This window comes from Scyliorhinus torazame, chromosome 6 (genome assembly GCF_047496885.1).
Source record: "Scyliorhinus torazame isolate Kashiwa2021f chromosome 6, sScyTor2.1, whole genome shotgun sequence".
NCBI classification, from domain to species: domain Eukaryota; kingdom Metazoa; phylum Chordata; class Chondrichthyes; order Carcharhiniformes; family Scyliorhinidae; genus Scyliorhinus; species Scyliorhinus torazame.
Genome location: NC_092712.1, coordinates 294,965,047 through 294,991,386, shown reverse-complemented (window position 1 = coordinate 294,991,386; position 26,340 = coordinate 294,965,047). Strand labels below are relative to the sequence as shown.

The following is a 26,340-nucleotide window of genomic DNA, read 5'->3' as shown; positions in this document are numbered from 1 at the left end:
GATTCTCCGTCCCGGCAGCCGTTTCCCATTGTGGGCACCCCCACGCCATCGGGAAACCCGCGGGTGTGAGTGCGCTGCCGGCAAAAGGGAGGATCTCGCCGCCGGAGAATCCAGCCATGGGAGTCTGTTCGCCCCTCCTCAGCCAGATTTGTGACAATTTGGGCGTATCCCAGCCGGACTGATGGGTCTCAAAGAACAAAGAACAAAGAAAGGTACAGCACAGGAACAGGCCCTTCAGCCCTCCAAACCTGTGCCGACCTTGCTGCCGGTCTAAACAAAAATCTTCTACACTTCCTGGGTCCGTATCCCTCTATTCCCATCCTATTCATGTATTTGTCAAGGTGCCCCTTAAATGTCACTATCGTCCCTGCTTCCACCACCTCCTCCGGCAGCGAGTTCCAGGCACCCACTACTCTCTGTGTAAAAGACTTGCCTCGTACATCTCCTCTAAACCTTGCCCCTCGCATCTTAAACCTATGCCCCCTAGTAATTGACCCCTCTACCCTGGGAAAAAGCCTCTGACTATCCACTCTGTCTATGCCCCTCATAATTGTGTAGACCTCTATCAGGTCGCCCCTCAATCTCCGTCATTCCAGTGAGAACAAACCGAGTTTATTCAACCCCTCCTCATAGCTAATGCCCTCCATACCAGGCAACATCCTGGTAAATCTCTTCTGCACCCTTTCTAAAGCCTCCACATCCTTCTGGTAGCGTGGCGACCAGAATTGAACACTATACTCCAAGTGTGGCCTAACTAAGGTTCTATGCAGCTGCAACATGCCTTGCCAATTCTTATACTCAATGCCCCGGCCAATGAAGGCATGTATGCCATATGCCTTCTTGACGACCTTCTCCACCTGTGTTGCCCCCTTCAGTGGCCTGTGGACCTGTACACCTAGATCTTTCTGACTTTCAATACTCTTCAGGATTCTACCATTCACTGTATATTCCCTACCTGCATGAGACCTTCCAAAATGCATTACCTCACATTTGTCCGGTTTAAACTCCATCGGCCATCTCTCCGCCCAAGTCTCCAAACGATCTAAATCCTGCTGTATCCTCTGACAGTCCTCATCACTATCCGCAGTTCCACCAACGTTTGTGTCGTCTGCAAACTTACTAATCAGACCAGTTATATTTTCCTCCAAATCATTTATATGTACTACGAGCAGCAAAGGTCCCAGCACTGATCCCTGCGGAACACCACTAGTCACAGCCCTCCAATTTGAAAAGCACCCTTCTATTGCTACTCTCTGCCTTCTATGACCTAGCCAGTTCTGTATCCATCTTGCCAGCTCACCCCTGATCCCATGTGACCTCTCCTTTTGTACCAGTCTACCATGAGGGACCTTGTCAAAGGCCTTACTGAAGTCCATATAGACAACATCCACTGCCATATCTGCATCAATCATCTTTGTGACCTCCTCGAAAAACTCTATCAAGTAGGTACAACACGACCTCCCCTTCACAAAACCATGCTGCTTCTCACTAATACATCCATTTGCTTCCAAATGGGAGTAGATCCTGTCTCGAAGAATTCTCTCCAGTAATTTCCCTACTACTGACATAAGGCTCACCGGCCTGTAGTTCCCTGGATTATCCTTGCTACCCTTCTTAAACAAAGGAACAACATTGGCTATTCTCCAGTCCTCCGGGACATCACCTGAAGACAGTGAGGATCCAAAGATTTCTGTCAAGGTCTCAGCAATTTCCTCTCCAGCCTCCTTCAGTATTCTGGGGTAGATCCCATCAGGCCCTGGGGACTCATCTACCTTAATATTTTTCAAGACGCCCAACACCTCGTCTTTTTGGATCTCAATGTGACCCAGGCTATCTACACACCCTTTTCCAGACTCAACATTCACCAATTCCTTCTCTTTGGTGAATACTGATGCACAGTATTCATTTAGTACCTCGCCCATTTCCTCTGGCTCCGCACATAGATTCCCTTGCCTATCCTTCAGTGGACCAACCCTTTCCCTGGCTACCCTCTTGCTTTTTATGTACGTGTAGAAAGCCTTGGGATTTTCCTTAACCCTATTTGCCAATTACTTTTTGTGACCCCTTCTAGCCCTCCTGACTCCTTGCTTAAGTTCCTTCCTACTTTCCTTATATTCTACACAGGCTTTGTCTGTTCCCAGCCTTTTAGCCCTGACAAATGCCTTCTTTTCTTTTTGACGAGGCCTACAATATCTCTCGTTATCCAAGGTTCCCGAAATTTGCCATATTTATCTTCTTCCGCACAGAAACATGCCGGTCCTGAATTCCTTTCAACTGACATTTGAAAGCCTCCCATATGTCAGATGTTGATTTGTCCTCAAACATCCGCCCCCAATCTAGGTTCTTCAGTTCCCGCCTAATATTGTTATAATTAGCCTTCCCCCAATTTAGCACATTCACCCTAGGACCACTCTTATCCTTGTCCACAGCACTTTAAAACTTACTGAAGGAGGTCACTCTTCCCAAAATGCTCCCCTACTGAAACTTCTACCACCTGGCCAGGCCCATTCCCCAATACCAGGTCCAGGACAGCTCCTTCCCTAATTGGACTATCTACATATTGTTTTAAGAAGCCCTCCTGGATGATCCTTACAAACACTGCCCCGTCTACGCTCCTAGCACTGAGTCCCAGTCAATATTTGGGAAGTTGAAGTCTCCCATCACAACAACCCTGTTGTTTTTACTCGTTTCCAAAATCTGTCTACCTATCTGCTCCTCTATCTCCCGCTGGCTGTTGGGAGACCTGTAGTAAACCCCCAACATTGTGACTGCACCCTTCTTATTCCTGATCTCTATCCATATAGCCTCGCTGCCCTCTGAGGTGTCCTCCCATAGTACAGCTGTGATATTCTCCCTAACCAGTAGCGCAACACCTTTTACATCCCCCTCTATCCCACCTGAAACATCTAGGGCGAAATTCTCCGCCCCGCCCCGCCACATTTCTGCTCCGACCGGCCGGCGGGAGTCTCTGTAACACCGGCCGGTCAATGGGGTTTCCCATTGTGGGGCAGCCCCACGCCGTCGGGAAACCCCCGGGCGCCGGCAAAACGGAGACTCCCGCTGGCGGAGAATGACGCCCCTTAATCCTGGAATGTTTAGCTGCCAATCTTGTCCTTCCCTCAACCAGGTCGCTGTAATGGCAACAACACCATAGTTCCAAGTACCAAGCTCTAAGTTCATCTGCCTTACCCGTAATACTTCTTACATTAAAACATATGCACTTCAGGCCACCAGACCCGCTGTTTTCAGCAACATCTCCCTATCGGCTCTTCCTCAGAGCCATACTGGCCCTATTCACTAGTTCTCCCTCAATGCTTTCACCTTCTGACCTATTGCTCCCGTGCCCACCCCCCTGCCATACTAGTTTAAACCCTCCCGTGTGACACTAGCAAACTTCGCGGCCAGGATATTTATGCCTCTCCAGTTTAGATGCAACCCGTCCTTCTTATACAGGTCACACCTGCCCCGGAAGAGCTCCCAGTGGTCTCGCCCAGATCAACAACTTTGAGGAACGTCACCTGGAGTGAGTCGTAACACTGGATACTATATTGGTGAAGATGTTTGCAATGGGTGTGTTGGTATGCAGATGAGGCAGATTGTAACTCCTCAGGAGCAGCGTGTAACACTGATTTGAAGCCAATGCTGCCAGCTACCGTTATCTTTTCATCATGCTAGGCTGATTATGCTGATTAAGGCTTCTGTACAAACTAGTTATTTTCAGAAACAGAAAATACTGGACAACCTTAGCAGGTCTGACAGCATCTATGGAGAGAGAAGGGAGCTAACGTTTACAGTTGGGATGACTCTTTGTCAAAGCTCTTTAGCAAAGAGTTATCCAGACTCGAAATGTTGGCTCCCTTCTCTCTCCACAGATGCTGTCAGATCTGCTGAGAATGTCCAGCATTTTCTGTTTTTGTTTCAGATTCCAGCATCTGCAGTAATTTGCTTTTACCTATCGTTATTTGCAGGCATGGGTGCAATAGTAGGCATTTCCCTTGGGATCCAGTAGCATGAGGAGACCACATGGAGCAGGGCAAGCAGCTGGAAAAGGGAGGAGGAGGGGTGAGACCAGGGCTCTTTGCAGGAGGCCATATCCTCCCAGGGTGTTCAGGGAGCAATACCTGATCCTCAGTGAGGAATAGTGAGTGAGAGATTTGCCATCCACCGAGGGGCAGGGGAAGGCACTGAGGCTGACTGATCAATGGGAGCCAACTACATTTCATTCTCTCTGGACTGAGAATAGCAGGTGGAACGAACACACGGTTCACTGGCTTTACAGTCTGCATGGTGCTGAATGCCATTAGCTGCATTCATATTGCTTTCCAGGTGTGCTTGCCAGCTCTGCCCTGCACTGTAACCATGTAGGATTAACGTGGGACTGAGAACAGTCCTGCCACACTGTGTGTGGAATTTCCAAATGTTTTGACTAAATGCCAACGTAAGTGGGAAGCGAGGTATAGCCCACTGCTGATTTTTCCCGTCATATTTACACTCAGCCAGAAAAAAACAGGAGGCAGGTCCTAGGACCTCTGAATGAGTCCATGCTGATAAAAGGAGAAAATACAATGACCCCATGGAAATGGAACCCCCTACTCCCCCCCGCCCCCCACCCCCCCAGACCCGGAGTCTCCACCTCCTCCCCTGCCTCCACAGAATTCCTCGACACCATGTAAAATTGCTCCCTTTCCCCCACAGCCCATGGCCACAGAACTCCCGGCACCGCAGCCATGGATTCCCCCTTTTAAAGTCAGGATCCCCATTATCTAATTCCGCCCCCCCCCCTCTCTACTCCCCGCCCCCGTCAATCGATTGGGGAGATCCGCCAGTGTAAAAGCCACTTTGGGTCTTTCGCTCAATTTCCCATCGCCTCCTCTGTTCCCGCCCTCCCAAAAATGGGCTGGAAAATCCTTCCATTGATATAAGACAAGACTCGGAACTAGGGTCAGTCTCGTGTTGGACAGAGCCGTGTATACACCCAGCATGGAAACAGCTTGAACCCTTTACTCTCTATACATATATATGTATATATATGCACATAGTTAATCTACTGAAGACGACTAAGACTTCATTATGAGCTACGGTATGGCATCCAACACTCTACAATCCAACACCTTACTGACACTGAAACTGGAATACAGGGGAGAGGAAATGATCTTCCAGTTCGATGGTGTTTAGCTCAGACTCTGCCTAGAATACTGCATGCATTTCTGGGCATTGAGCCTTAGGAGGGAGAGATTGACCTCCGAGGCGGTGTAGCACAGATTCGACAGGATGGTGCTGGGACTCAAAGGATTAAATAATGCTTACCTGCTGCATAAGCTTGACTCATATTCTCTTGGGCGTGGACGGCTGAGGAGTATTCTGATCAAGGTATTTGAAATGATAAGGAGGGATTCAATGAGTAGATCCAGAGAAATTAATTCCTCTGACAGAGAATCAAGAACAAAATGGGACTTGGTTTATAATCTTTAAAATGAAGCTGGTTTGTTCAGAAGTGAAACCAAAGAGCATTTTTTCAAATTGGGTCGTGGAAATCTGTAACTTGCTCACCCAAAGGACCGTGGCTACTGTGCCAATTGAAATGTTCAAGATTTAGATCCGTACAGTCTTTTGAGAAGTCGGAGTATCAAAGGATGTGAGGCAACAGCAGCTAAATGGAGTTTAGATACGTACCAACCATGATCTAACAAAATAGCGGAACAGGCTCATGGCCTACCCATGTTCCTGTTTCCTGTCAATGCTATTATTTGTTCATTCAACTGGTTCCTTTCAAGTGAAAATTTACCTGAGAAAGCTTAAATCTGGAAAAGAAAATCTAATAATCAGAGTCTTGTGTAATGCATTTTAAGTGATTTGAAGACTGGCTACAAAGAACAGACACATTGAATCAACCTTCATTGGCTTCACAGTAAGAATAAATTATTTAAGTCTTTGTTCACCTTGCTACTTCCTTCCTCGAACCTTTTCAGCACCAGGAGGATTTCCAACTGTTGCAGGCACTTGTTGGACAGTATGACGAGCTTGTGTACCTCTTCATCCACCTGATTATAGAGCATCGTGATGGTATCCATCGCATTCCTGCAAACATTTTAAAAATGAATTTGACCGACCGCTGACCAGGGAGAAACATGTTTTGATTAGTAAACGTTTAAATGCTGACTTGCTGGCCTTCTGTCTAATTGATTACAAACGATCACGATTATGACACATTAACCACTGAGCCACTGAGATTCATAGGAGCTTAACAGTGTGGAACTGTGATGTGGAAGACAGATTACTGTGCCTTACAGAAATATGTGAAGTTAGGATCAGATTTACCATGGAGGCATGGGCCACGATCGACCGGCCTCGTCGTGCCTGACTCGGGAGAGGCCTCTCGTGAGGTTTACCGGCCTCGTTGCACCTCACAAGATCTAACGAGATCTCACCCCTTGAGGTCGGGATCCAGATTTGCATATTCAAGTGCGCAGTCAGGCTCATTTAAATATGCTCTCACCGGAATTATGCAAGACGCAGGATCTGACCCCCGCGCCTCAGAGACACCGAGCGAGTGATTGCCATTTAGCATTGGTCTCCACCAATGTGGACCAGGCCTACCAGCACTGTGGGGGGGGGGGGGGGGGGATTAATTATCCACAGAGGGTTCATGAACTTGGAGATGGGTGGTGGGGTTCAGCTGGGAGTGTGAAAGTACTTGTTCCCATTCATTAACTACTGTGACATAGAAACAGAAAACGACGTGCGGAAGCAGCAACTTCTCAGTTTCTGAACATGGAAAACCGGTTAATGTTTTGAGTAAAGATATTTGCCCAACACAGAGAGGGAAAGTTTCAATTTATGGCAAGAGGTTAGAAAAGGTGGTAGTGAATTGGGCAAAGAAATCTAACAGAAAATTGAACAGGCAGCCAATCCACTACCACCTGTTGTACGCTCCTATCCTCAAGACCAATGATGAATTTTACCAGGGGACAGTGCTAGGGGGCACTGCCAGGGGAGATTCAGGGTGGAGGGTGGGGAGATTTCTCTGTAGAAGGGGGTCCTGTGTCTGTGAGTATCTGCTGAATACTGTCATGCTGAAGGAAGACTTGTGGCATGGGAAGAGTTCACAGAACAGAGGTTTAATGGAGGCGATTTGTCTCCATCACTTAAGCCGAAGTGATCTTTGTTCCAGGAAGGACAAGTGTTTTGAAGAATTCTTCCAAATTAACCTGAAGTCATTTGATGCTGTACCTGTAGTCATCTGTATCGGAGAACTCATCTTTCCTAATCCTAGCGAGGATAGTCCCACCTTCCAGACGCAATCCCACCAGGCTGGAATCTTCCAGCATGCTCTTCATTATCCTTGTGTGCTGGTCAATGAGCTCGGTCACTTCCTATAGAATGAAGGTTCCAAGTTTAATTTGAATTCTGATGTAAAACCTACTTTGTCCAGTGAGTGGGAAGGAACTTTGCAAGGTAGAGGGATTAAAGTCACTTCACTGGCCTGTTGCCTGCCCAGACTCTGGGGCGAGATTCTCCGACCCCCCGCCGGGTCGGAGAATCGCCGGGGGCTGGCGTGAATCCCCCCCCCGGGAATCGCGCCGCGCCGGTTGGCGGGGCCCCCCCCCCGCTGATTCTCCGGCCCGGATGGGCCGAAGTCCCGCCGCTAAAATGCCTGTCCCGCCGGCGTAAATTAAACCACCTACCTTACCGGTGGGACAAGGCGGTGCAGGCGGGTTCCGGTGTCCTGGGGGGGGCGCGGGGCGATCTGGCCCCAGGGGGTGCCCCCACGGTGGCCTGGCCCACGATCGGGGCCCACCGATCCGCGGGCGGGCCTGTGCCGTGGGGGCACTCTTTCCCTTCCGCCTCCGCCACGGTCTCCACCATGGCGGAGGCAGAAGAGACTACCTCCACTGCGCATGCGCGGGAATGCTGTCAGCGGCCGCTAACGCCCCCGCGCATGCGCCGCCCGGAGATGTCATTTCCGCGCCAGCTGGCGGGGCACCAAATGCCTTTTCCGCCAGCTGGCGGGGCGGAAATTCGTCCGGCGCCAACCTAGCCCCTTGAGGTTGGGGCTCAGCCCCCAAAGATGCAGAGCATTCCGCACCTTTGGGGCGGCGCGATGCCCGTCTGATTTGCGCCGTTTTGGGCGCCAGTCGGCGGACATCGCGCCGTTTCCGGAGAATTTCGCCCCTGGCGTAGAGCGACTGATGTTACCATTGGAAGCATAGAGGGGGGAAAAAGTAATGATAAATACTGCCTCCAACAACACAGCCAATTGTAGCATCATTGAGTATTGGACATTAGCTTACACCCATAGTTCTGTAAAGCTGATCTCCATGACCTGAAATATCACAGACCAAAGACAAGTGTTCGGTATTTTCGCTGTACGAGGCAGGGGTGTTCACCATCTCCATTGCGTTGGTAATCGAGTCTTTGGCAATGACGCTAAGGACCTTGGGGGTGGGTGGGGTGTTGGAGGGGTATAGTGTGGAGGGGGGGGGGGGCTGGAGCATTGGGTTTCCAAATGAGGATAGTCTGTTGTTGTACCTTACGGACACAGTCGATAGTATGGAGAGGATTGTGGGGATTTTGACGCAGTATGGCTTCTCAAGGTCAATGTCGGAAAGAACGAGGTGTTCCCGGTGAATGCTCGGGGGAAGGGGAGGGGCTTGGAGGAATTGCGGTTTCAGCTGGTCAAGTCGAGTTTTCGATATTTGGGTATGCAGGTGGCGCATATTTGAGCATAAGTTGAATTCGATTAATTTGGTGGAGGGGGACTTTAAGAGGTGGGATGTCCTACCGCTTTCGCTGGCTGGGAAAGTCCAGACAGTAAAAATGACGGTCTTACCTAAATTTCTGTTTGTTTTTCAGAATCTCACGATTTTTGTGCCCAAGTCTTTTTTTGGAAGGCTGAATAGGATAATTTCTGAGTTTATAGGGGTGGGTAAGGTACCCCGGGTTAGGAGGGGGTCTTTGGAGAGGGACAGGTGGAGAGAGGTGTTGGCGTTGCTGAGATTGTTGAATTATCACTGGGTGGCGAATGTTGAGAAGGTCAGGAGGTGGGCAGTAGAGGAGAGGTCGGTGTGGAGGCGGATGGAGGAAGCCTCGTCTAGGGGGATGGGTTTGGGGGCATTGTTATTGATGCCTCTTCCGTTCTTACTGAGGAAGAGAGAGAATGAAGCAGAGACATAAAGATAAACAGAAACATGAAGGCAGCAGAGATGAGTAACAGTTCTTAAACTGACTGTGTGCAATTCCTGACATTACACTGAACAGCTTAGCTTTGCATCCAATTCATTCCGTACCCACATTTAGAATGGAAAATGCCAATGTAAGCACATCACCATGTCAGTGTAACCTCTGGCCTGCAGTGTTGCTGCAACACCACAACCACTGCAAAGGTGTCATTACAACAGGACAAGTTGACGAGGCAATTTCATTTATAAATGTAATCATGGGAACTTAAAAACGCATTTATTAAAATAAGCACTGGGTGGTTGAATTCAAAGTGGGAGCTGAATTATATCTCGGTGCCCTGATCTAATTATGCTTTGTCGAGTAGAGCTGGCGGAATTCTACGCTGAGATGGGTGCTGAGTGTACCTGTTCCGTGCTTGGCATTATGCTGACATTCAGGCTGTTGATAGAATTCTTCAGGTAGACGAGAGCTCTTTGACAGTTCAGCATGAATGGCTCCATCTTCTGAAAAAACAAACATGAGGTAATAGTTTTATCTATCCTGCTCCTATTGGTTTCTGTTTTGTTATGCTCTTGTCGTAGCATAAGCTGCTTCCTTGATGTGCACTCTGACAAAGGAAGGTTCAGACTTGGAGATAGCTTTAACACATTTATTAAACTGTTAACGATTCTCCTACTTGGATTCGACTCTCCTGTTAATCCTGCTATAGCTACTCAGGCTGACGAACCAGTCTGCTACAATCCACGTGGTGGGAGTGATGTTCAATCAACCCTGTGTACTCACTAAGCGTCGCCACTGGAAAGAAACTGAGCACGTGTGATGTGTCCTTTTATATGGGTTGGTGCAATGCCCTCCTGTGGTAGTGTCACTTCTGTGTGTATCGTGACTGCCCATTGGTTGTGTCTTATCTTACTGACCTATTGGTTGACTGTCTGTGTGTCATGTCTCTGGTGTTCCCGCTAGTGTCTAGCTAGGTCTAGTGTATGTACATTAACTCTTTGTGTACTTACAGTGATGTATATCACCACAGTTGCTTCAGTCAGTGAGCACTGTATTCAAAAACATTATACATATATATCTCTGTTTGATTTGCAATCCTATTCATTTGTAATTTTCCATGTGAAGATTTAACAACACAAATCCCTTCCTTGTTCACCTTCTCCCTTCCATCCTCCATAAATTTAAGTTGACTCAGAACTCTGCTGATCGAGTGAACCCTTGCTAGCACCACATCCTGTGCACCCTTTCACCCTTGTGTTCGCTCACCTACGTTAGCCATGATCCGGCATTGCCTAGATTTAAAAATCCAAATCTTTGTTTGCTAAGCCCTGTATGGCCTCACGCCTCCCTCCCTCCCTATTTCTGCAGTCTAGCCCGTCCATACAACTATCTACGATCGACGTGTTCCTCCAATTCTGGCTTCTTGTGCATCCCTGATTTTAATCACTCCACCATCGGCAGCCATTTCTTCAGCTGCCTGGACTTCCTAAACCTCTCGACCTTTCTCGTTCCCTCTTGAAGATGCTCCTCGAAACCTATCTCTTTAACAAAACTTTTGACCACATCTCCTAATGTCTCTCTATGTGGCTCACTGTCAAATATTGTTTAATAATGGTGCCTCAAGATGTTATACTATGTTAAAGGGGCTAGATGTTTCATCTTCTAACTTCAGCATCAAGAAAACAATGTTCTCCTTCAATGGGTGAAACTCTCCCAAACGCTCCTGCTGGCAGGCTCGATGGCGGGCGTAGGGGGGGGGGGGGGGGGTAGGGGGGGGGGGGGGGGTGATTATGACAGGAGGCCCAAAAATCGGTTACACACTGGCATGATCTTCTGCTGGCGCCTGGCATGAAGGGTCAGAAAACCCGTCAAAAGGGCAGCACGGTGGCGCAGTGGGTTAGCCCTGCTGCCTCATGGCGTCGAGGTCCCAGGTTCAATCCCGGCTCTGGGTCACCGTCCATGGGGAGTTTGCACATTCTCCCCGTGTTTGCGTGGGTTTCGCCCCCACAACTCAAAAGATGTGCATGCTAGGTGGATTGGCCACGCTAAATTGCTCTCCCTTAATTGGAAAAAATGAATTGGGTACTCTAAATCTTTTTTTTTTTAAACCCATCGAAGACGCCAGTGTGAACGTCGTTTTCATTCCGTTAATGAGATGAAGATGAATGCCTGACCCGCCCGACGCCATCTTCTCCATGATGTTGGCGAGAAAACAGATCGGCGTGAAGCAGGTTCGGAACAACGTGGTGGGCAGAAGTCGGAATAAAGGAAAAATAGTGGTCGTCTGTTATTTCACCTGACTGTAAAGACAATTTACAAGTTTCCCAACAGAAGGAAGAGGATACAACTATCATGATGGAATGAAGAGTCAGGCTGGGGCTGTTCTCTGGGAAAAGAGGCTAAGAAGAGAGCAAAAAGAGGTCCTTAAAACGATAAAGGGGCTGACAGGATGCCTGTGGAGAAATTGTTTCCACTTGTGGGTGAATTCAGGACAACGGGCTGTCTTTATAAACTAGGCATGAAATGAGCAAATAGAGACTGAAGGAAGAATTTCCTTAAGCACTGAGAATGAGGAATTCGTTTGAATTGGCTGAAGCACACAACAGAAGATCAGGGAGAAAGGAATAGAAAGATTTGAGGACAGAGTGAAGAGAGGACAGTAGAGTGAGTGGGAGGGGCTTGACTGAAACATAAACACCAATAGGGATGAACAATAAATGCTGGCCTAGCCAGCGACAGCCACATCCCGTGAACAAATATTAAAAATACATATACCAGTTGAGCTGAATATCATAGATTATCATAGAATTTACAGTGCAGAAGGAGGCCATTCAACCCATCGAGTCTGCACTGGCTCTTGGAAAGAGCACCCTACCCATGATCAACACCTTCACCCTATCCCCATAACCCAGTAACTCCACCCAGCACTAAGGGCAATTTTTGGACACTAAGGGAAATTTATCATGGCCAATCCACCTAACCTGCACATCTTTGGACTGTGGGAGGAAACCGGAGCACCCGGAGGAAACCCACACACACACGGGGAGGATGTGCAGACTCTGCACAGTGACCCAAGCTGGAATCAAACCTGGGATCCTGGAGCTGTGAAGTAATTGTGCTATCCACAATGCTACCGTGCTGCCCTCGGTATAGACAGCTCCTCGGCTGCAGATTCTATGCAATACCATAAACACATAGGAGCATTGGTGGGAATACAAATGCACTTCACCCTGAAGTGTTAACTTTTACTCAAGTACAGTTTCTGTGGATTCTGGCGATACCTGGTCCAACATTTGTTAAGTTGAGTCCTAAATCTGCACCTTGACTGGAGACTCCTTCTGAAATCTCCTTCTGTTCACATGTTCCATTCATTACCTTTGAGCAGGTCTTCTGGCACCAAGGGTAGCGTCCCTACCTCTGAGGCAGGAGCTTTGGATTTGGGTCCCGCCCCAGGACTTGACAGCCAACGAAAGTCCGTTCGTAATGTGTTCAAACAGGTTGAATGTCAACCAGCAAATCCTTCCAAGCACACCAATGGCTGGCAGTAAGAGCGGGAGAGACTCCTGGTCAGTCACGCTTGATGTGGAGTGGCGCCCCTCAAGCTAGAAGCCCTTGGCGACAGACTAGCCACCTGTGCTGGGAATCTTTTTTAAATTTAGAGTAACCAATTTTTTTTTTTCAATTAAGGGGGAATTTAGCGTGGCCAATCCACCTAACCTGCACATCTTTTGGGTTGCGGGGGTGAAACCCACACAGACACGGGGAGAACGTGCAAACTCCACACGGAAAGTGACCCAGGGCCGGGATTGGAACCCGGGTGCTCAGCGCCGCAGTCCCAGTGCTAACCACTGTGCCACATGCCGCCCTCTATTCTGGGAATCACTAGCTATGGAAACAGACAAAAATCTGCTTTTGTGCACCACTAGGTGGGAGAAGAGAATTGGAGATTGGAGTCACCACATTCCAGTTAGGGAGATTCAGCGGTAATCAGACAAGGGCATTGCCACCAAAGCTCGAGATCAGTTAACACGCACAGATCAGGAAGCAAACCTTCCTGGTCTGTATGCCACATCTGGCACTGAGCTTCGGGGAAATCCTGTCCCCTTTCAGGAATCGTTGAATCATGGAATGGTTGCATCACAGAGATGCCCATTTAACCTGTCGATCCATGCAAGGATATTTCAGCTAGTCCCACTCACCTTTCCCTCAAACCCTGAATTTCTCTTTGTTTTGGTGAATATTTTATGATTCTATACCCTAGTTATCAGTATAAGTACAGAACAAGAATCACATGAAATGAAAACCTGTTTGGATTATAAACAAATAAAACTGCTGGAAATGTTCAGCAAGTCAGGCAGCAATTGTGGAGAGGAATAGAGTTCACGGGTAGAATTATTCAGGTCAGACTCTCTCTTTACAGATGTCTGACCCGCTGAGCATTTCTTGGACTTGGCTGCTAAATATTTGAGGGCGCTTGTCCCGGTAATATTCCCAGGTGCAAATGGGCAAGCATTACCCGAACGCACCAGTGACAGGGAGTGCTTTTCCACAAAATTTTATATGGCAACATCTTATTGCTTCAGACAGAATATACAAACCATATGGAAGCGGATCCAATCATTGTGATCATAAGGAAAAGTTCCAGAAAATTCCTGTGTCAGTTGACTGCCATCAATGTACTTGTGTAGAGCCTTTAGCGAAGACACCATTTCATACTGGATTGAGAGTTGGGCGAAAGAGAGAAACATTAAACTTAACTACTGACTCCTTACATGCTCACGTGCTTCCTAATACACATGGGTGCTGTCTAGTGAGTGCTGACATACAGTCATAGAGTCATACAGCACAGAAAGAGGCCCTTCGGCCCATCGTTTCTATGCCAGCCACCAAGCACCCATCACATTTAATAAATATTTCATTGCCAGAGTGAAATAGATTCAATGGGGGTGATTTTAAGCCCGTGTTATCCAAGAGCCCAAACGGCGATGCATGCCCAAAGTATCGCAGAGTCAGGGGTGCAAAGGTAAGTATAGCCCACCAGGGCGGGGGTGGGTGGGGGAGGCATACAGGGCACTGCCCCCTAGCAGTGCCACCCTGTCATGACCATCCTGGTAGTGCCAACCTGGCAGTGTCAAGCTGGCATTGCCAGGGATCAGTGACAGGGGTGGGCCCTCTGGGGAGCATAATTGGGGCGGGGGTGGGGGGGGTGTCCCCTTATGTGTGTAGGGGAGTTTGCCCCAGAGCTTACGGGGTGGGGTGGGGGGTGGGTCCAAGTGCTTGTGGGATGGGTGGGGGTGGTTAGCGCCATTGCCTGTAGGTGGGATCCCCTGTGTCCTGGGTGGGGAGTGGCTATTGTTCTATATCGGAGATCGGGCACCCTCTCTGTGGAGCCAGTTTTGCCGTCTCTAGCAGGCGCCACCCTGCGTGATTGCAGAAACCATGCCCTCAGATTTTCTGTGCACAGATTGCCAGAGGATCGGGATTGAAAACCCAGCTGTGCAGCTGGAGATCTGAATGATGGGTTCCCCGCACCCGCCAACGCTCTTTCAAACTTCCGCTCAATTGTTGTGGAAGGGTTGCACATCCTACTCACCTTTGGGTTGAAAGAAGTTAAGGAGCTGTTATAACCCCCGTAGGGGCGACCCAATAAATCTTCCCATGAACCCCATGGAGCACAAGCTCCCCCGCTGAGGGTGGAGGTCCTTCAGCGGGCTAGTTAATGCTGCCCAGTACTCCCAACTGGGACTGGGAGCGGACTTGTAAATACTTTACTTTTGGTAATAAACCATTCTGTTGACTCTCTGGACTTCTCCTCGGCTACTAGAGTGGCCCAGCGTAATATTAGAACAGGTATTGTCCAGTTCATTACCACAGGTAGTGAGGCACTTTTGGTTCACGTCTGGTTGCCCCCGGTAATGGGACTGGCAAGCAACCAAAGGCAGCACCAAATCGCAAAATGGCTGCCATTTGGCTTCAGCTTCTGTTCCATAGAATAAACATGAAGAGACAATCCTGCGCACTCTCAGACTTTGTGCCAGACCTGCTGCAGAACGATACTGTCCTTTTATTGCATTTTACTGGAGGAATAATACCGTTATATTCAGGATGCTGCTATAGCTTCGGTCATGAGGTCAGAGACTTTGCTTTCAATTTATCGACTGTGGAAACAGAGTTAAAATTCACATCAAGCTATCAGGTGTTCCAAGTTTCTCTGGTTGGCAACCAGTAGCTAGTGGTGTCCCTCAGGGATCAGTGTTGAGCCCACAATTGTTCACAATTTACATAGATGATTTGGAGTTGGGGACCAAGTGCAACGTGTCCAAGTTTGCAGACGACACTAAGATGAGTGGTAAAGCAAAAAGTGCAGAAGATACCGTAAGTCTGCAGAGGGATTTGGATAGGTTAAGTGAATGGGCTAGGGTCTGGCAGACGGAAGACAATGTTGACAAATGTGAGGTTATCCATTTTGGTAGGAATAACAGCGAAAGGGATTATTATTTAAATGATAAAATGTTAAAACATGCTGCTGTGCAGAGAGACCTGGGTGTGCTAGTGCATGAGTCACAAAAAGTTGGTTTACAGGTGCAACAGGTGATTAAGAAGGCAAATGGAGTTTTGTCCTTCATTGCTAGACGGATGGAATTTAAGGCTAGGGAGGTTATGCTGCAATTGTATAAGGTGTTGGTGAGGCCACACCTGGAGTATTGTGTTCAGTTTTGGTCTCCTTACCTAAGAAAGGACATACTGCGTTGGAGAGTGTGCAGAGGAGATTCACTAGATTAATCCCAGAGCTGAAGGGGTTGGATTACGAGGAGAGGTTGAGTAGATTGGGAAGTACTCGTTGGAATTCAGAAGGATGCGGGGGGATCTTATAGAAACATATAAAATTATGAAAGGAATAGATAGGGTAGATGCGGGCAGGTTGTTTCCACTGGCGGGTGAAAGCAGAACTAGGGGGCATAGCCTCAAAATAAGGGGAAGTAGATTTAGGACTGATCTTAGGAGGAACTTCTTCACCCAAAGGGTTGTGAATCTATGGAATTCCTTGCCCAGTGAAGCAGTTGAGGCTCCTTTATTAAATGTTTTTAAGATAAAGATAGATAGTTTTTTGAAGAATAAAGGGATTAATGGTTATGGTGTTCGGGCCGGAAAGTGGAGCTGTGCACAAAAGATAATCATGATCTCATTGAATAGCGGAGCAGGCTCGAGGGGCTCCTGCTCCCAGTTCTTATGTTCTTTATGTTAACAAATCACCTTAACAATGGATGACTGAACACAATACATTATTTGCAAAGGTACAAATTGTGTTGGTCCCACAACGTTGGTTCAACCTACACTTTGAGTCGGATTTAATGAGGGGCAAGATCTCCCGGCCTTTCACGTTGGCGAAATCTTCGGGTCCCACCAACGACGAAGAGAACTCACCCAGGGGCGCTACTAAGTACGGCCCCCAAGGGGGAGAGGGACATGCCCAGGCAGTATCCTAGCAGTTGCCTGGCACTGCCCTCTGGCACTGGGGGTGTGCTGCCGGTCTGGGGGGGGGGGGGATCCCCAATGTATATGGGAGAGTTCCCAATGTTCATAGGGGACAGGGCGTCCCCTATGTCTGTGGGGTGGGGTGGGGGAGGTTTCCCTGTGTATATGAGGATGGTTCCCTGTGCCCATGGGGGATGGGGCATTCCCTATGTCTGTGGATGGGGAGGGGTAGGTTTCCCTGTGTATATGAGGAGGGTTCCCTGTGTCCATGGGGGATGGGACGTTCCCTCTGTCTGTGGGAAAAAGGGGTTCCCTATGCCATAGGGGGAGCATGATTTACTGTGTCCATGGGGGGCTTCCCCAAGTGCATGGGGGTGTCTCCATATCCATGGGAGGTGGGGTGGATCTTTGCTTTTAATTTCAGTCCTGTTAGATTGGAAAGCCCTTTAGAAATGGAGGCTCGATCTCTGGAAGGCTGACATTGCCGGCTGGGACCTGCCTCCAGCATTCTGTTCCCCAAGTGTTTAAAAATTTGACAGGTAAAGCCAACAGCGCAGCCAGTGGGCTATGCATCACTCTCCCCAGCTGAGAAATAGTTCAGGGGGAAAAATGGAAAATTCCGTCCATTATATTGTATGTGGAGGGTCTTTGAGAAAGAGATCAGAAGAATTGGTGAGACCATGGAGAGTTTTGAACACAAGGATGAGAATTTTGAATTCGGGGCGTTCCTGGACCAGAAGGCAATGTAGGCCGGGGAGCCCTGGGGTGATGGGCGAACAGGACTTGGTGCGAGTTAGAATACAAGCGACAAGAGTTTTGGATGGGTCAGTCAGGTAGGTTTGCTGTTACGCTTGGCATCACTGTGTCGTCAGATCAATTGGAACTTTACAATTCTGCAACTTGCTACTCCCATCTGACAGAGAATTGGATTTACCTGAATAAGTGAGTCCCTTTCAGGTCTGAGTGTAGAATCCCTTTCCACTAAAACCAGGACTGAGTTAATGGCATTTGGAATGGCAACCTGTAAACAGTTAGAAAAATCATTCAGTTGCACAGTTCAAAGCAAGGACACATCTACCGAAGTTGATTGATATCACATATGCAATTTGCACATCGCAGAGCCTATTTTCCTCATTGCTGCGTCTGAAGGTCAGAGCTCAGATAGTAGCACTCCTGCCTGAGTCACAAGGTTGTGGGTTCACATTCCCACTCCAGGACTTAAGCACGAAAATCACCCCAGTGGCGGTACTGGCAAAGTGCATCATCAGAGATAAAAGCAAATTATTGCAGATGCTGGAATCGGAAACTAAAAGCAGGAAATGCTGGAAAGTCTCAGCAGGTCAGACAGCATCTGTGGAGAGAGAAACAGGGCTAACATTTTGAGTCTGGGTGACTCTCTATCAGAGCTAGAGAGAACTGGTGGTGATCATGGAGATCAGATTGTGTTCATGGCAGAACAAAGATAAGCAGTGTGTCAAAGGACAACTTGGGCCAGGGAAAAGATGGCCTGGTGGGGTGGGGTGGGGGGAGAGGAGACAGTGGTAAGGGAAAACCAAGATGGAAAGCGGGGATGGAAAAATGAATCGATGGAAGAAAGGATTTCGTCTTTCAGATATTAGACCGAGGCTGAGTCAGTGTGCTCAACTGGATATAAAAGATCCCATGACGCTATTTCAAAGAAGAATTATCCCCAGTGTTCAGGCCAATATCTATCCCTCAATCAACCACACAAGAACAGATTATCTGCTCATTATCTCATTGTTCTTTATGCACATGTTGGCTGCTGTATTTCATACATTCCAAGTGACCTCATTTCAAAAGTACTTCACTGGTTCTAAGGTGTTTTGAATGTAAAAGGGCAAATGGTAATGCAAGTCTTTCAGTGCAGTACTGAAGGAATGCTGCATTGTTATGAACATTTGAATGAAATGTGAAACCATCTTCCCTCTCAAGTGGGTGTAACAAGTGGGTCCCCTGACATCAAGAGAGGCAGGGCTGCTTCCTGTATCGCAGCCAAGCAACCAGCATTATTACAACAGATTACCTGGTTAATTATGATGTGGAGATGCCGGCATTGGACTGTGATGGGCACAGTGAGAAGCTTACAACACCAGGTTAAAGTCCAACAGGTTTGATTGGAATCACTAGCTTTCGGAGCAGAGCTCCTTCATCAGGTGAGCAGCCCCTTCATCACTTACCTGATGAAGAAGCTGCGCTCCGAAAGCTAGTGGGTGGAGTTCTCCAATCATGGGGCTATATTCCCACGCCAGTGTCAAAACACGAGCAAATTCTCCAATTTGCAGGGGGCTAACAGGGCCCCGGAGTGCTTCTCGCAGCTCTGGCTGTGGATACGGGGCCCTGCACTTCTGGTCGGGAGTCCGCGCATGCGCACGGCAGCAGACTGTGGCAGCAGCCCAGTGCGACATGGCGGACTCAGCCCACGGAGAAGCACCAGGAATGTAGGTCCCCCCGAGATTGTTCGGACCTGTGAACCGGTGCCACCCGATCGCTTGCCTGGCTGTCTGTGAGGCCCCCCCCCAACTCCCCCCCCCCCCGTAAAGGATCCCCCCGCCCCCCTCTAGGGCGGCCACGGACTGAGTCCGCAGCCGCCACCAGCCGTTCCCAACAGGCAAAACGTGGTTAGAACCACGCCTTTGGGAACTCGGCCAGTTGCCGTCGGCGAATCACAGCGGGGGCCTCTGTCAATGGATCCCTACCCGTGCCGCCTAGTCCGCGCGCGTGCGATTCGCAGCAATTCTCCGGGGACTGGAGAATCACGGGAGCGGCGTCGTGCCGGATTTCGCCGTCAACGCCCATTCTCCGCCCCTGCGCCGATCACGATTTTGGCGCGGAGGCTCGGCGAACACTGCCCCAGTGATTCCAAACAACCCTGTTGGACTTTAACCTGGTGTAATTCCACTTATTGGTTAATCATCACATTGCTGGATGTCGGAGTTGCTGTGTGCAAATTTGATGCCACATTTTCAACATTGCAACAGCAAGACATACACTTCAAAAAATACTTTATGAGTTGTAAATCTTTGGGGGATGACCTTAGGTTATGAAGGATGCTACATAAATTCTTTTCTTTATGGAGCACACAAAAATTCCAGATATTGGAAAGAGGAGAAACGCTGGATGTGGTTGCTTTGAAAGCAGTTCAGAGAAGGTTTACGAGACTAATCCTTTCCGTGGATTACCACCTTGCCATGGAGAGACTTGAGTATTTCCTTGATTCCGAGGGCAATGTCATCGGGGGTTTTAAACTCCTGGCAGGGTCAACCATGACGGTAAGGTCGGAGGGGAGGAACCAGAGATACCACAATCCAAAACAAGTCCTCAATGACACATCAGGCGGAAGATACTCATGTGATATCACTGGTTGTGATGGTGGATGTAGCCTCAGGAGGAGGGAAATCCCCTGTCGTCGAGGGTCCCTTGCCACTGGAGCTGGACCTATTTGGTCAAGGACCAAATGTCTGCTGATGTGCAACTGTATACCCACGTTAAAAGATGCCGCACACCAGGTGTCTACCTAGAGAAGACCAACATACACTCAACAAAGACAAGCCCTATGGTGAGAGGTGACGTGACAGGACCATGAGATCTGGAAGCCCCTCGTTTCAAAGAACAAAGAACAAAGAACAAAGAAATGTACAGCACAGGAACAGGCCCTTCGGCCCTCCAAGCCCGCGCCGACCATACTGCCCGACTAAACTACAATCTTCTACACTTCCTGGGTCCGTATCCTTCTATTCCCATCCTATTCATATATTTGTCAAGATGCCCCTTAAATGTCCCTATCGTCCCTGCTTCCACTACCTCCTCCGGTAGCGAGTTCCAGGCACCCACTACCCTCTGCGTAAAAAACTTGCCTCGTACATCTACTCTAAACCTTGCCCCTCTCACCTTAAACCTATGCCCCCTAGTAATTGACCCCTCTACCCTGGGGAAAAGCCTCTGACTATCCACTCTGTCTATGCCCCTCGTTTCGGAGTGGCACGTGATCAGTGGAGTTTGATTCAGTTGTTGCGCTCTTGGAGAGAGTTTCGGCTGCTTTCTTCATGACTCAGCAACTCTCTTCAGGATCCCCTCTACACACACCGCATGGGGAAAGGGCTAGAAATGGTGCCCTAAAAGTACTCTGTTCCATCGCCAACCTGGCTGTAAAACCGCATCCAGCGGGCTCATCTAAAGATAATAAAGATCAGGCGAAGGGCAGCTGAGGGAAGAAGGAGGTGCTTACACCTTCTTCTGGGAGAGGAAAAAATGAGGATCAGTCCAGAACGCATGGAATTGGATTTGCCATCAAGAATGAACTCATCAACTGACTCTCAGAGCTGTCTGACAGCACCAACGAACGCCTCATGACTCTCCATCTACAACTTGCCAAGGACCAGCAGGATTTCCACTACACTGCCCAGTTACATCCAGCACTTTGTTAAATGACAGGCTAGTTACAGATGAGGAAGACCATTTAACCTAACTTAGTTCATGCACCCAATGAATTCTCAATGGGTGTGCTCCATGCGCTAATTTTCCAACTTCACTTATTATTTCTCGGCCTAGCTCGGCATTCAATGCAAATGAGGCTTTTGGCAGTGTGGGCATGGCATTGCAAGAGGGAAAGCAGGAATTAGATTTGAAAGGGTAGTACAGAAAGTTGGCAATGGAATGTGTGCAGGAAGACTGTCAGGCATGTCATGGATCAAGTGGATCTTCCATTTTCAGTGTCCTCGAGGAGGTCCAGCTTCCAGCCTCAGAGTGCCCCTGGAGATCCATCTTCTTTTTCAGGGTTTCCATTTTCTTTCTCCCAACAGTGGGTCAGTGATGTTTGCTGCCTTTTAAATCTGGCACCTAGGTTTGATGGCGGGACTTGCGCCATTATGCCTGCCCCGCCACAAAATACAGAGCTAAACCCCCAGGTGCATAATTAATTAAGCTGGAGCCACAAGATATAGCGTGGTTTCCTGTTGGGTTTTCCGCAGCGGGAAATACTCCCCATCCCTGTCCCCGCCATGGAGCCTAGTCCTAGATGGGACAATTCCACTCCCAGTGATCTTAGTGGATGAGTGTTTTCCCTTCCCCTATGGCAGTTTAAACAAGGTGTGATGTCAGAGAACAGGTAAGAAGCCAATTACGGTGAAGTATTCTTACAAACAGCAAACCAGAAAGTCAGAACGACTGAATTCCAGAAGTTTCAATTTAAAATTTCAAATAAGAAATAAATGACCATATGTAAATTAAGATAGAAGCTAAAATTATGATAAAGAAAACTTGTACAAAATGTTTGATTTTAAGAAAATATGCAATTTTAAAAATCATCATAGATAAATTCCAAAAATATAATTTAGTTTTTCAGGGCCAGTGAGTTTGTTCAGCAGTAATTATAAATTTACCCAGTACATTCAAAAGCTACTTTTGTCTCATTCAGTAGTGTGTATTTTGTAATTGAGACTAGCAGCGTAGAAGCGTGAAATTGTCATCAAATCATGATTGCAACAGAGATTACAGTCTATGGGAACTTTAACAGCAGATCCATGGAGGAGTGCAGTATTACCACCAGGAACCTTAGAATTTCAGCACTATGCTGTGCATGCACGAACTCCCAATGTTACTGAGAGTTTCAGTGGAGTAATGACTCAGATGCTTACAGTACTCCCTCATTATCTAATGTATCTGACGATAGGGGCAGCACGGTGGTACAGTGGTCGCACTGCTGCCTCACAACGCCAAGGACCTGGGTTTGAGTCCGGCCTCGGGTGAGTGAGTAGAGTTTGAAACTTTCTCCCAGTGTCTGCATGGGTTTCCTCCAGCTGCCCCCGTTTCCTCCCACAGTGCAAAGATGTGCATGTTGGGGCATCACGGAGGCGCAGTGGTTAGCACTGCAGTCTCACGGCACCAAGGCTCTGGGTCACTGTCCATGTGGAGTTTGTGCATTCTCCCCGTGTTTGGGTGGGTTTCGCCCCTACAACACAAAGATGTGCAAGGTAGGTGGGTTAAACACACTAAATTACCCCTCAATTGGAAGAAATGAATTGGGTACTCAAAAGTTATATCAAAAAAAATAAGATGTGCAGGTTAAGTGGATTGGCCACATTAAATTGCCCCTGAGTGTCCAAGAGGTTAGTTAGGGTTACAGGGATAAGGCTGGGGAGTGGGCCTCGGTGGGGTGTTCTTTCCAAGGGTCAGCGCAGAGTCCAGAAGCGGGATTCTCCCCTACCCGGCGGGGCAGGCGGTCCCGGCGCCGAGGAGTGGCGTGAACCACTCTGGCGTCGGGCCGCCCGGAAGGTGCACAATCCTCCGCACCTTCAGGGGCTAGGCCGGCGCAGGCGGGGTTGGCACCACGCCAGCCGGCACCAAAGGGCTTGGCGCGATGCCAACCGGCGCCGAAGTGCTTCTGCCGGCCAGCGCGAGTTGGTGCATGCGCGGGAGCGCCAGCACGTGCTGGCGTCATCCCAGTGCATGCGCAGGGGGATTCGTCCCGCACCGGTCATGGCGGAGGTCCACAGCAGCTTGTGTGGAGGAAAAGAGTGCCTCCACGGTACAGGCCCGCCAGCGGATCAGTTGGCCCCCGATCGTGGGCCAGGCCACCCGCGCCTCCCCCGAGGACACCGGAGGCCGCCCGCAAAGCCAGGTCCCGCCGGTAAGCACCTGGTCTAATTTAAGCCGGTGGGACTGGCCTAAAACGGGCGGCCGCTCGGCCCATCGCAGGCCGGAGAATCGCTGGTGGGGGTTGCAGCTGCCAGACCCCGCCGACCAGCGCTGCGTGATTCCCGCCCCCGCCAAAACCCCGGCGCTGAGATTCACGCCACCCCCCCCGGCGATTCTCCGGCCCGGCGGGGGGCCAGAGAATCCCGCCCCAGATGCGGGATTCTCCCGAATCCCCGCGGTGGCCTGACGCCGGCGTAAAATGCAGCGCAAACCACTCCGGTGTCGGGCCGACTGGAAGTTGCGGAATCCTCCGCACTTCCGGGGGCTTGGCCGGCGTCGGAGGGGTTGGCGCTGCACCAACCGACGGCGACTGCGCAGAACCGCTGGCGTATTCGAGCGAATGCACAGGTGGTTGTCTTCTCTGCGCCGGCCATGGCGGAGCTCTACAGTGGCCGGCGTGGAAGGAAGGAGTGCCCCCACGGTACAGGCCCGCCCACAGATCGGTTGGCCCCGATCGAGGGCCAGGCCAATGTGGGGGCCCCCCCCTCGGGGCCGAATCCGCCCGCACTCCCCCCCCCCCCACCCCCCCCCCCCCCACCCCCAAGGACCGCACCAGCCGTCCTACCAGCCAGGTCTCGCTGTGTGAGACCATGTCTAACCCACGCCGGCGGGACTGGCCAAACAACGACGGCCGCTCGGCCCATTGGGGCCCGGAGAATTGCCAGGGGGGGCCGCTGCTAACTGCCCCTGACCGGCGCGGCGTGATCCTCACCCCCGCCTGAAAACCGCCGCGGGGGAATTCGGCAGTCGGAGTCGGAGCGGCTGAATGGCCTCCTTTCGCAGAAAGGGAATCTATGATTCTATGATAATATACAGAGGTAACGGGTGGCAAGGTGATGCAGTGGTTAACACTGCTGCCTCATGGCGCCAAGGACCTGGGTTTGATCCTGGCCCCGGGTCACAGTCCGTGTAGCGTTTGCATCTTGTCCCTGTGTCTGTGTGGGTCTCACCTCCACAACCCAAAATATGTACAGCATCGATGGATTGGCCACATTAAGCTGCCCCTTAAATTTCTTTTTAAAAATAACAATAATATTTAAAAACATATACAGAGGTAATTTGAAACACAAATCAACTTGGTTTCAATTAATAAGCTGCCTTTCTCATAATTCCTATTCTGCAGACTGTGCACATTAGAACAGAAATCTGAAATGGCACCATATCTCCAATATATGGAAATATATTAAATATATAAGTCTTATACCGACCTTTAAGACTTATCTGGATTGACACATGAACAAACGGGGTATAGAAGGATACAGGCGGTAGGTCTAGGCATGACACGTGATCGGTGCAGGTTTGGAGGGCCGAAGGGCCTGTTCCTGTGCTGCATTGTTCTTTGTTCGTCAATAGTATGGATCAATGAAGCCTCATACATTAGCTGGGGTGGGGGAGAGGGGCTTTTTTCTTTGTATTCTATTTCATCCATGGGTCCCACTCCAGTACCTGGTCTACAACAGCTATTCCTCACGGTGAGCAAGAGTCACTCAAACATGCTCTCGAGTCTGAAACATTCTCATCCAATGTTGGCACATAGTTGGAGGGGATGCTGGCATGGTGAGGTGCTCCTTGGAATGGGGAGGTTAGTGGAATGGATAACCAAGCGGAGTGTACAATTGAAACTCTTACTTTTTGCCACATGCCAAGAACAGACATTACCTCCATATCATCAAGCAGTAGTCATTAAGTAATGAGCAACCCAGGTAAACTGAAACTAACCGCATCGTCCCTACTGTTGCCCACACACTGCCGTTCCCCCAACGCCCTCTCCCTAACTAAAATCAGCTATCTCATGGAGACGAGGGGTTGGATTTTGAATCTGGAGTTGGGAGTCAGATATGGCAGCTAGGTCTGGGTTCCGACCCCACACACCATGCTTTGAACGTGCTGAGGGGATTTTAGAATGTGCTCAGGGGCAGTGGGTGGGCTCCCAATGACGGAGGCCCAATGGAAGGTCTTTCAGCGATTGGCAGCCCCACTGGCTGGGTTGAGAGACTGTGAGAGACAAGCAAAATTTTTAAAATAAAATCCATCGTTGCCTGGTCATGGCCCTTGAGTAGTAATCTCTCCGGGCGTCAGCCTGCAGCTAGAGCTGCCCTAGCAGCCATTGGGTGTGGATTATAGAATCATAGAATTTACAGAGTTTACAGAAGGAGGCCATTTGGCCCATCGAGTCTGCACCAATTCTTGGAAAGAACACCCTATCCCCTAATACAGTTACCCCACTCAACCAACACTAAGGGCAATTTTTGGACACGAAGGGTAATTTAGCATGGCCAATCCACCTAACCTGCACATCTTTGGACTGTGGGAGGAAACCGGAGCACCCGGAGGAAACCCACACACACATGGGGAGAACGTGCAGACTCCGCACAGACAGTGACCCAGCTGGGAATCGAACGTGGGACCCTGGAGCTGTGAAGCAATTGCACTAACCACTATGCTACCGTGCTGCCCGATATGTCATGTGACATATCTGGCCCCACCCTATCCTGATCCCAGAATGTTGATCTGGAGGCCAACGTTGACCGCCTGCAATGTCAAATAGAATTTCAGTCAGCAACAATAATTACATTTAAATGGTCTCAATTGGCAGGCAGCTGATTAGACCGCAAGCCACCGCCTTTCAAAATGGCTTGGGTCAACAAACCAGTACGGAGGCCGGCGACAAAAAATTGGGACTTTCCATATCCCGTCTGGACCCCAAACTCACCTGGAAATCCTGGCCCTCTGGAATCAAACCTGGGACCATTCAAATACTAAATATGTTTACCAAATTTGCCATCAGAGGGAGCCCTGGGTCCCAGTTTCCAATGCACAAATAAGTTAGCCTGAAGTAAGATTAGGAGAGGGAAAAAAAGACATTCTGGGCCAGATGAAAAAGAATGCACTAAAGGTTAAACAAAAGTGGGTCTGGGATTTTTTTAAAAAAACAATAATAAATGCACAAGAGAGACAGAGAGATATGAG

The 26,340-nt window shown here is 49.2% G+C and overlaps 1 protein-coding gene across 9 annotated transcripts in view; it reads right to left on the bottom strand.

The window, feature by feature from the left end:
* Window positions 1-26,340, bottom strand: part of plekhg4b (pleckstrin homology domain containing, family G (with RhoGef domain) member 4B) — a 455,924-nt gene that overhangs the window by 69,893 nt on the left and 359,691 nt on the right. For all 9 annotated transcript variants that reach the window (XM_072509880.1, XM_072509886.1, XM_072509884.1 and 6 more), the window contains 5 exons: window positions 17,591-17,677; window positions 13,779-13,895; window positions 9,585-9,683; window positions 7,231-7,373; window positions 5,940-6,078 (listed from right to left, as the gene is read on the bottom strand). In XM_072509880.1, the coding sequence (XP_072365981.1) occupies window positions 5,940-6,078; window positions 7,231-7,373; window positions 9,585-9,683; window positions 13,779-13,895; window positions 17,591-17,677 (585 nt within the window). The remainder of the gene's footprint in view (window positions 1-5,939; window positions 6,079-7,230; window positions 7,374-9,584; window positions 9,684-13,778; window positions 13,896-17,590; window positions 17,678-26,340) is intronic.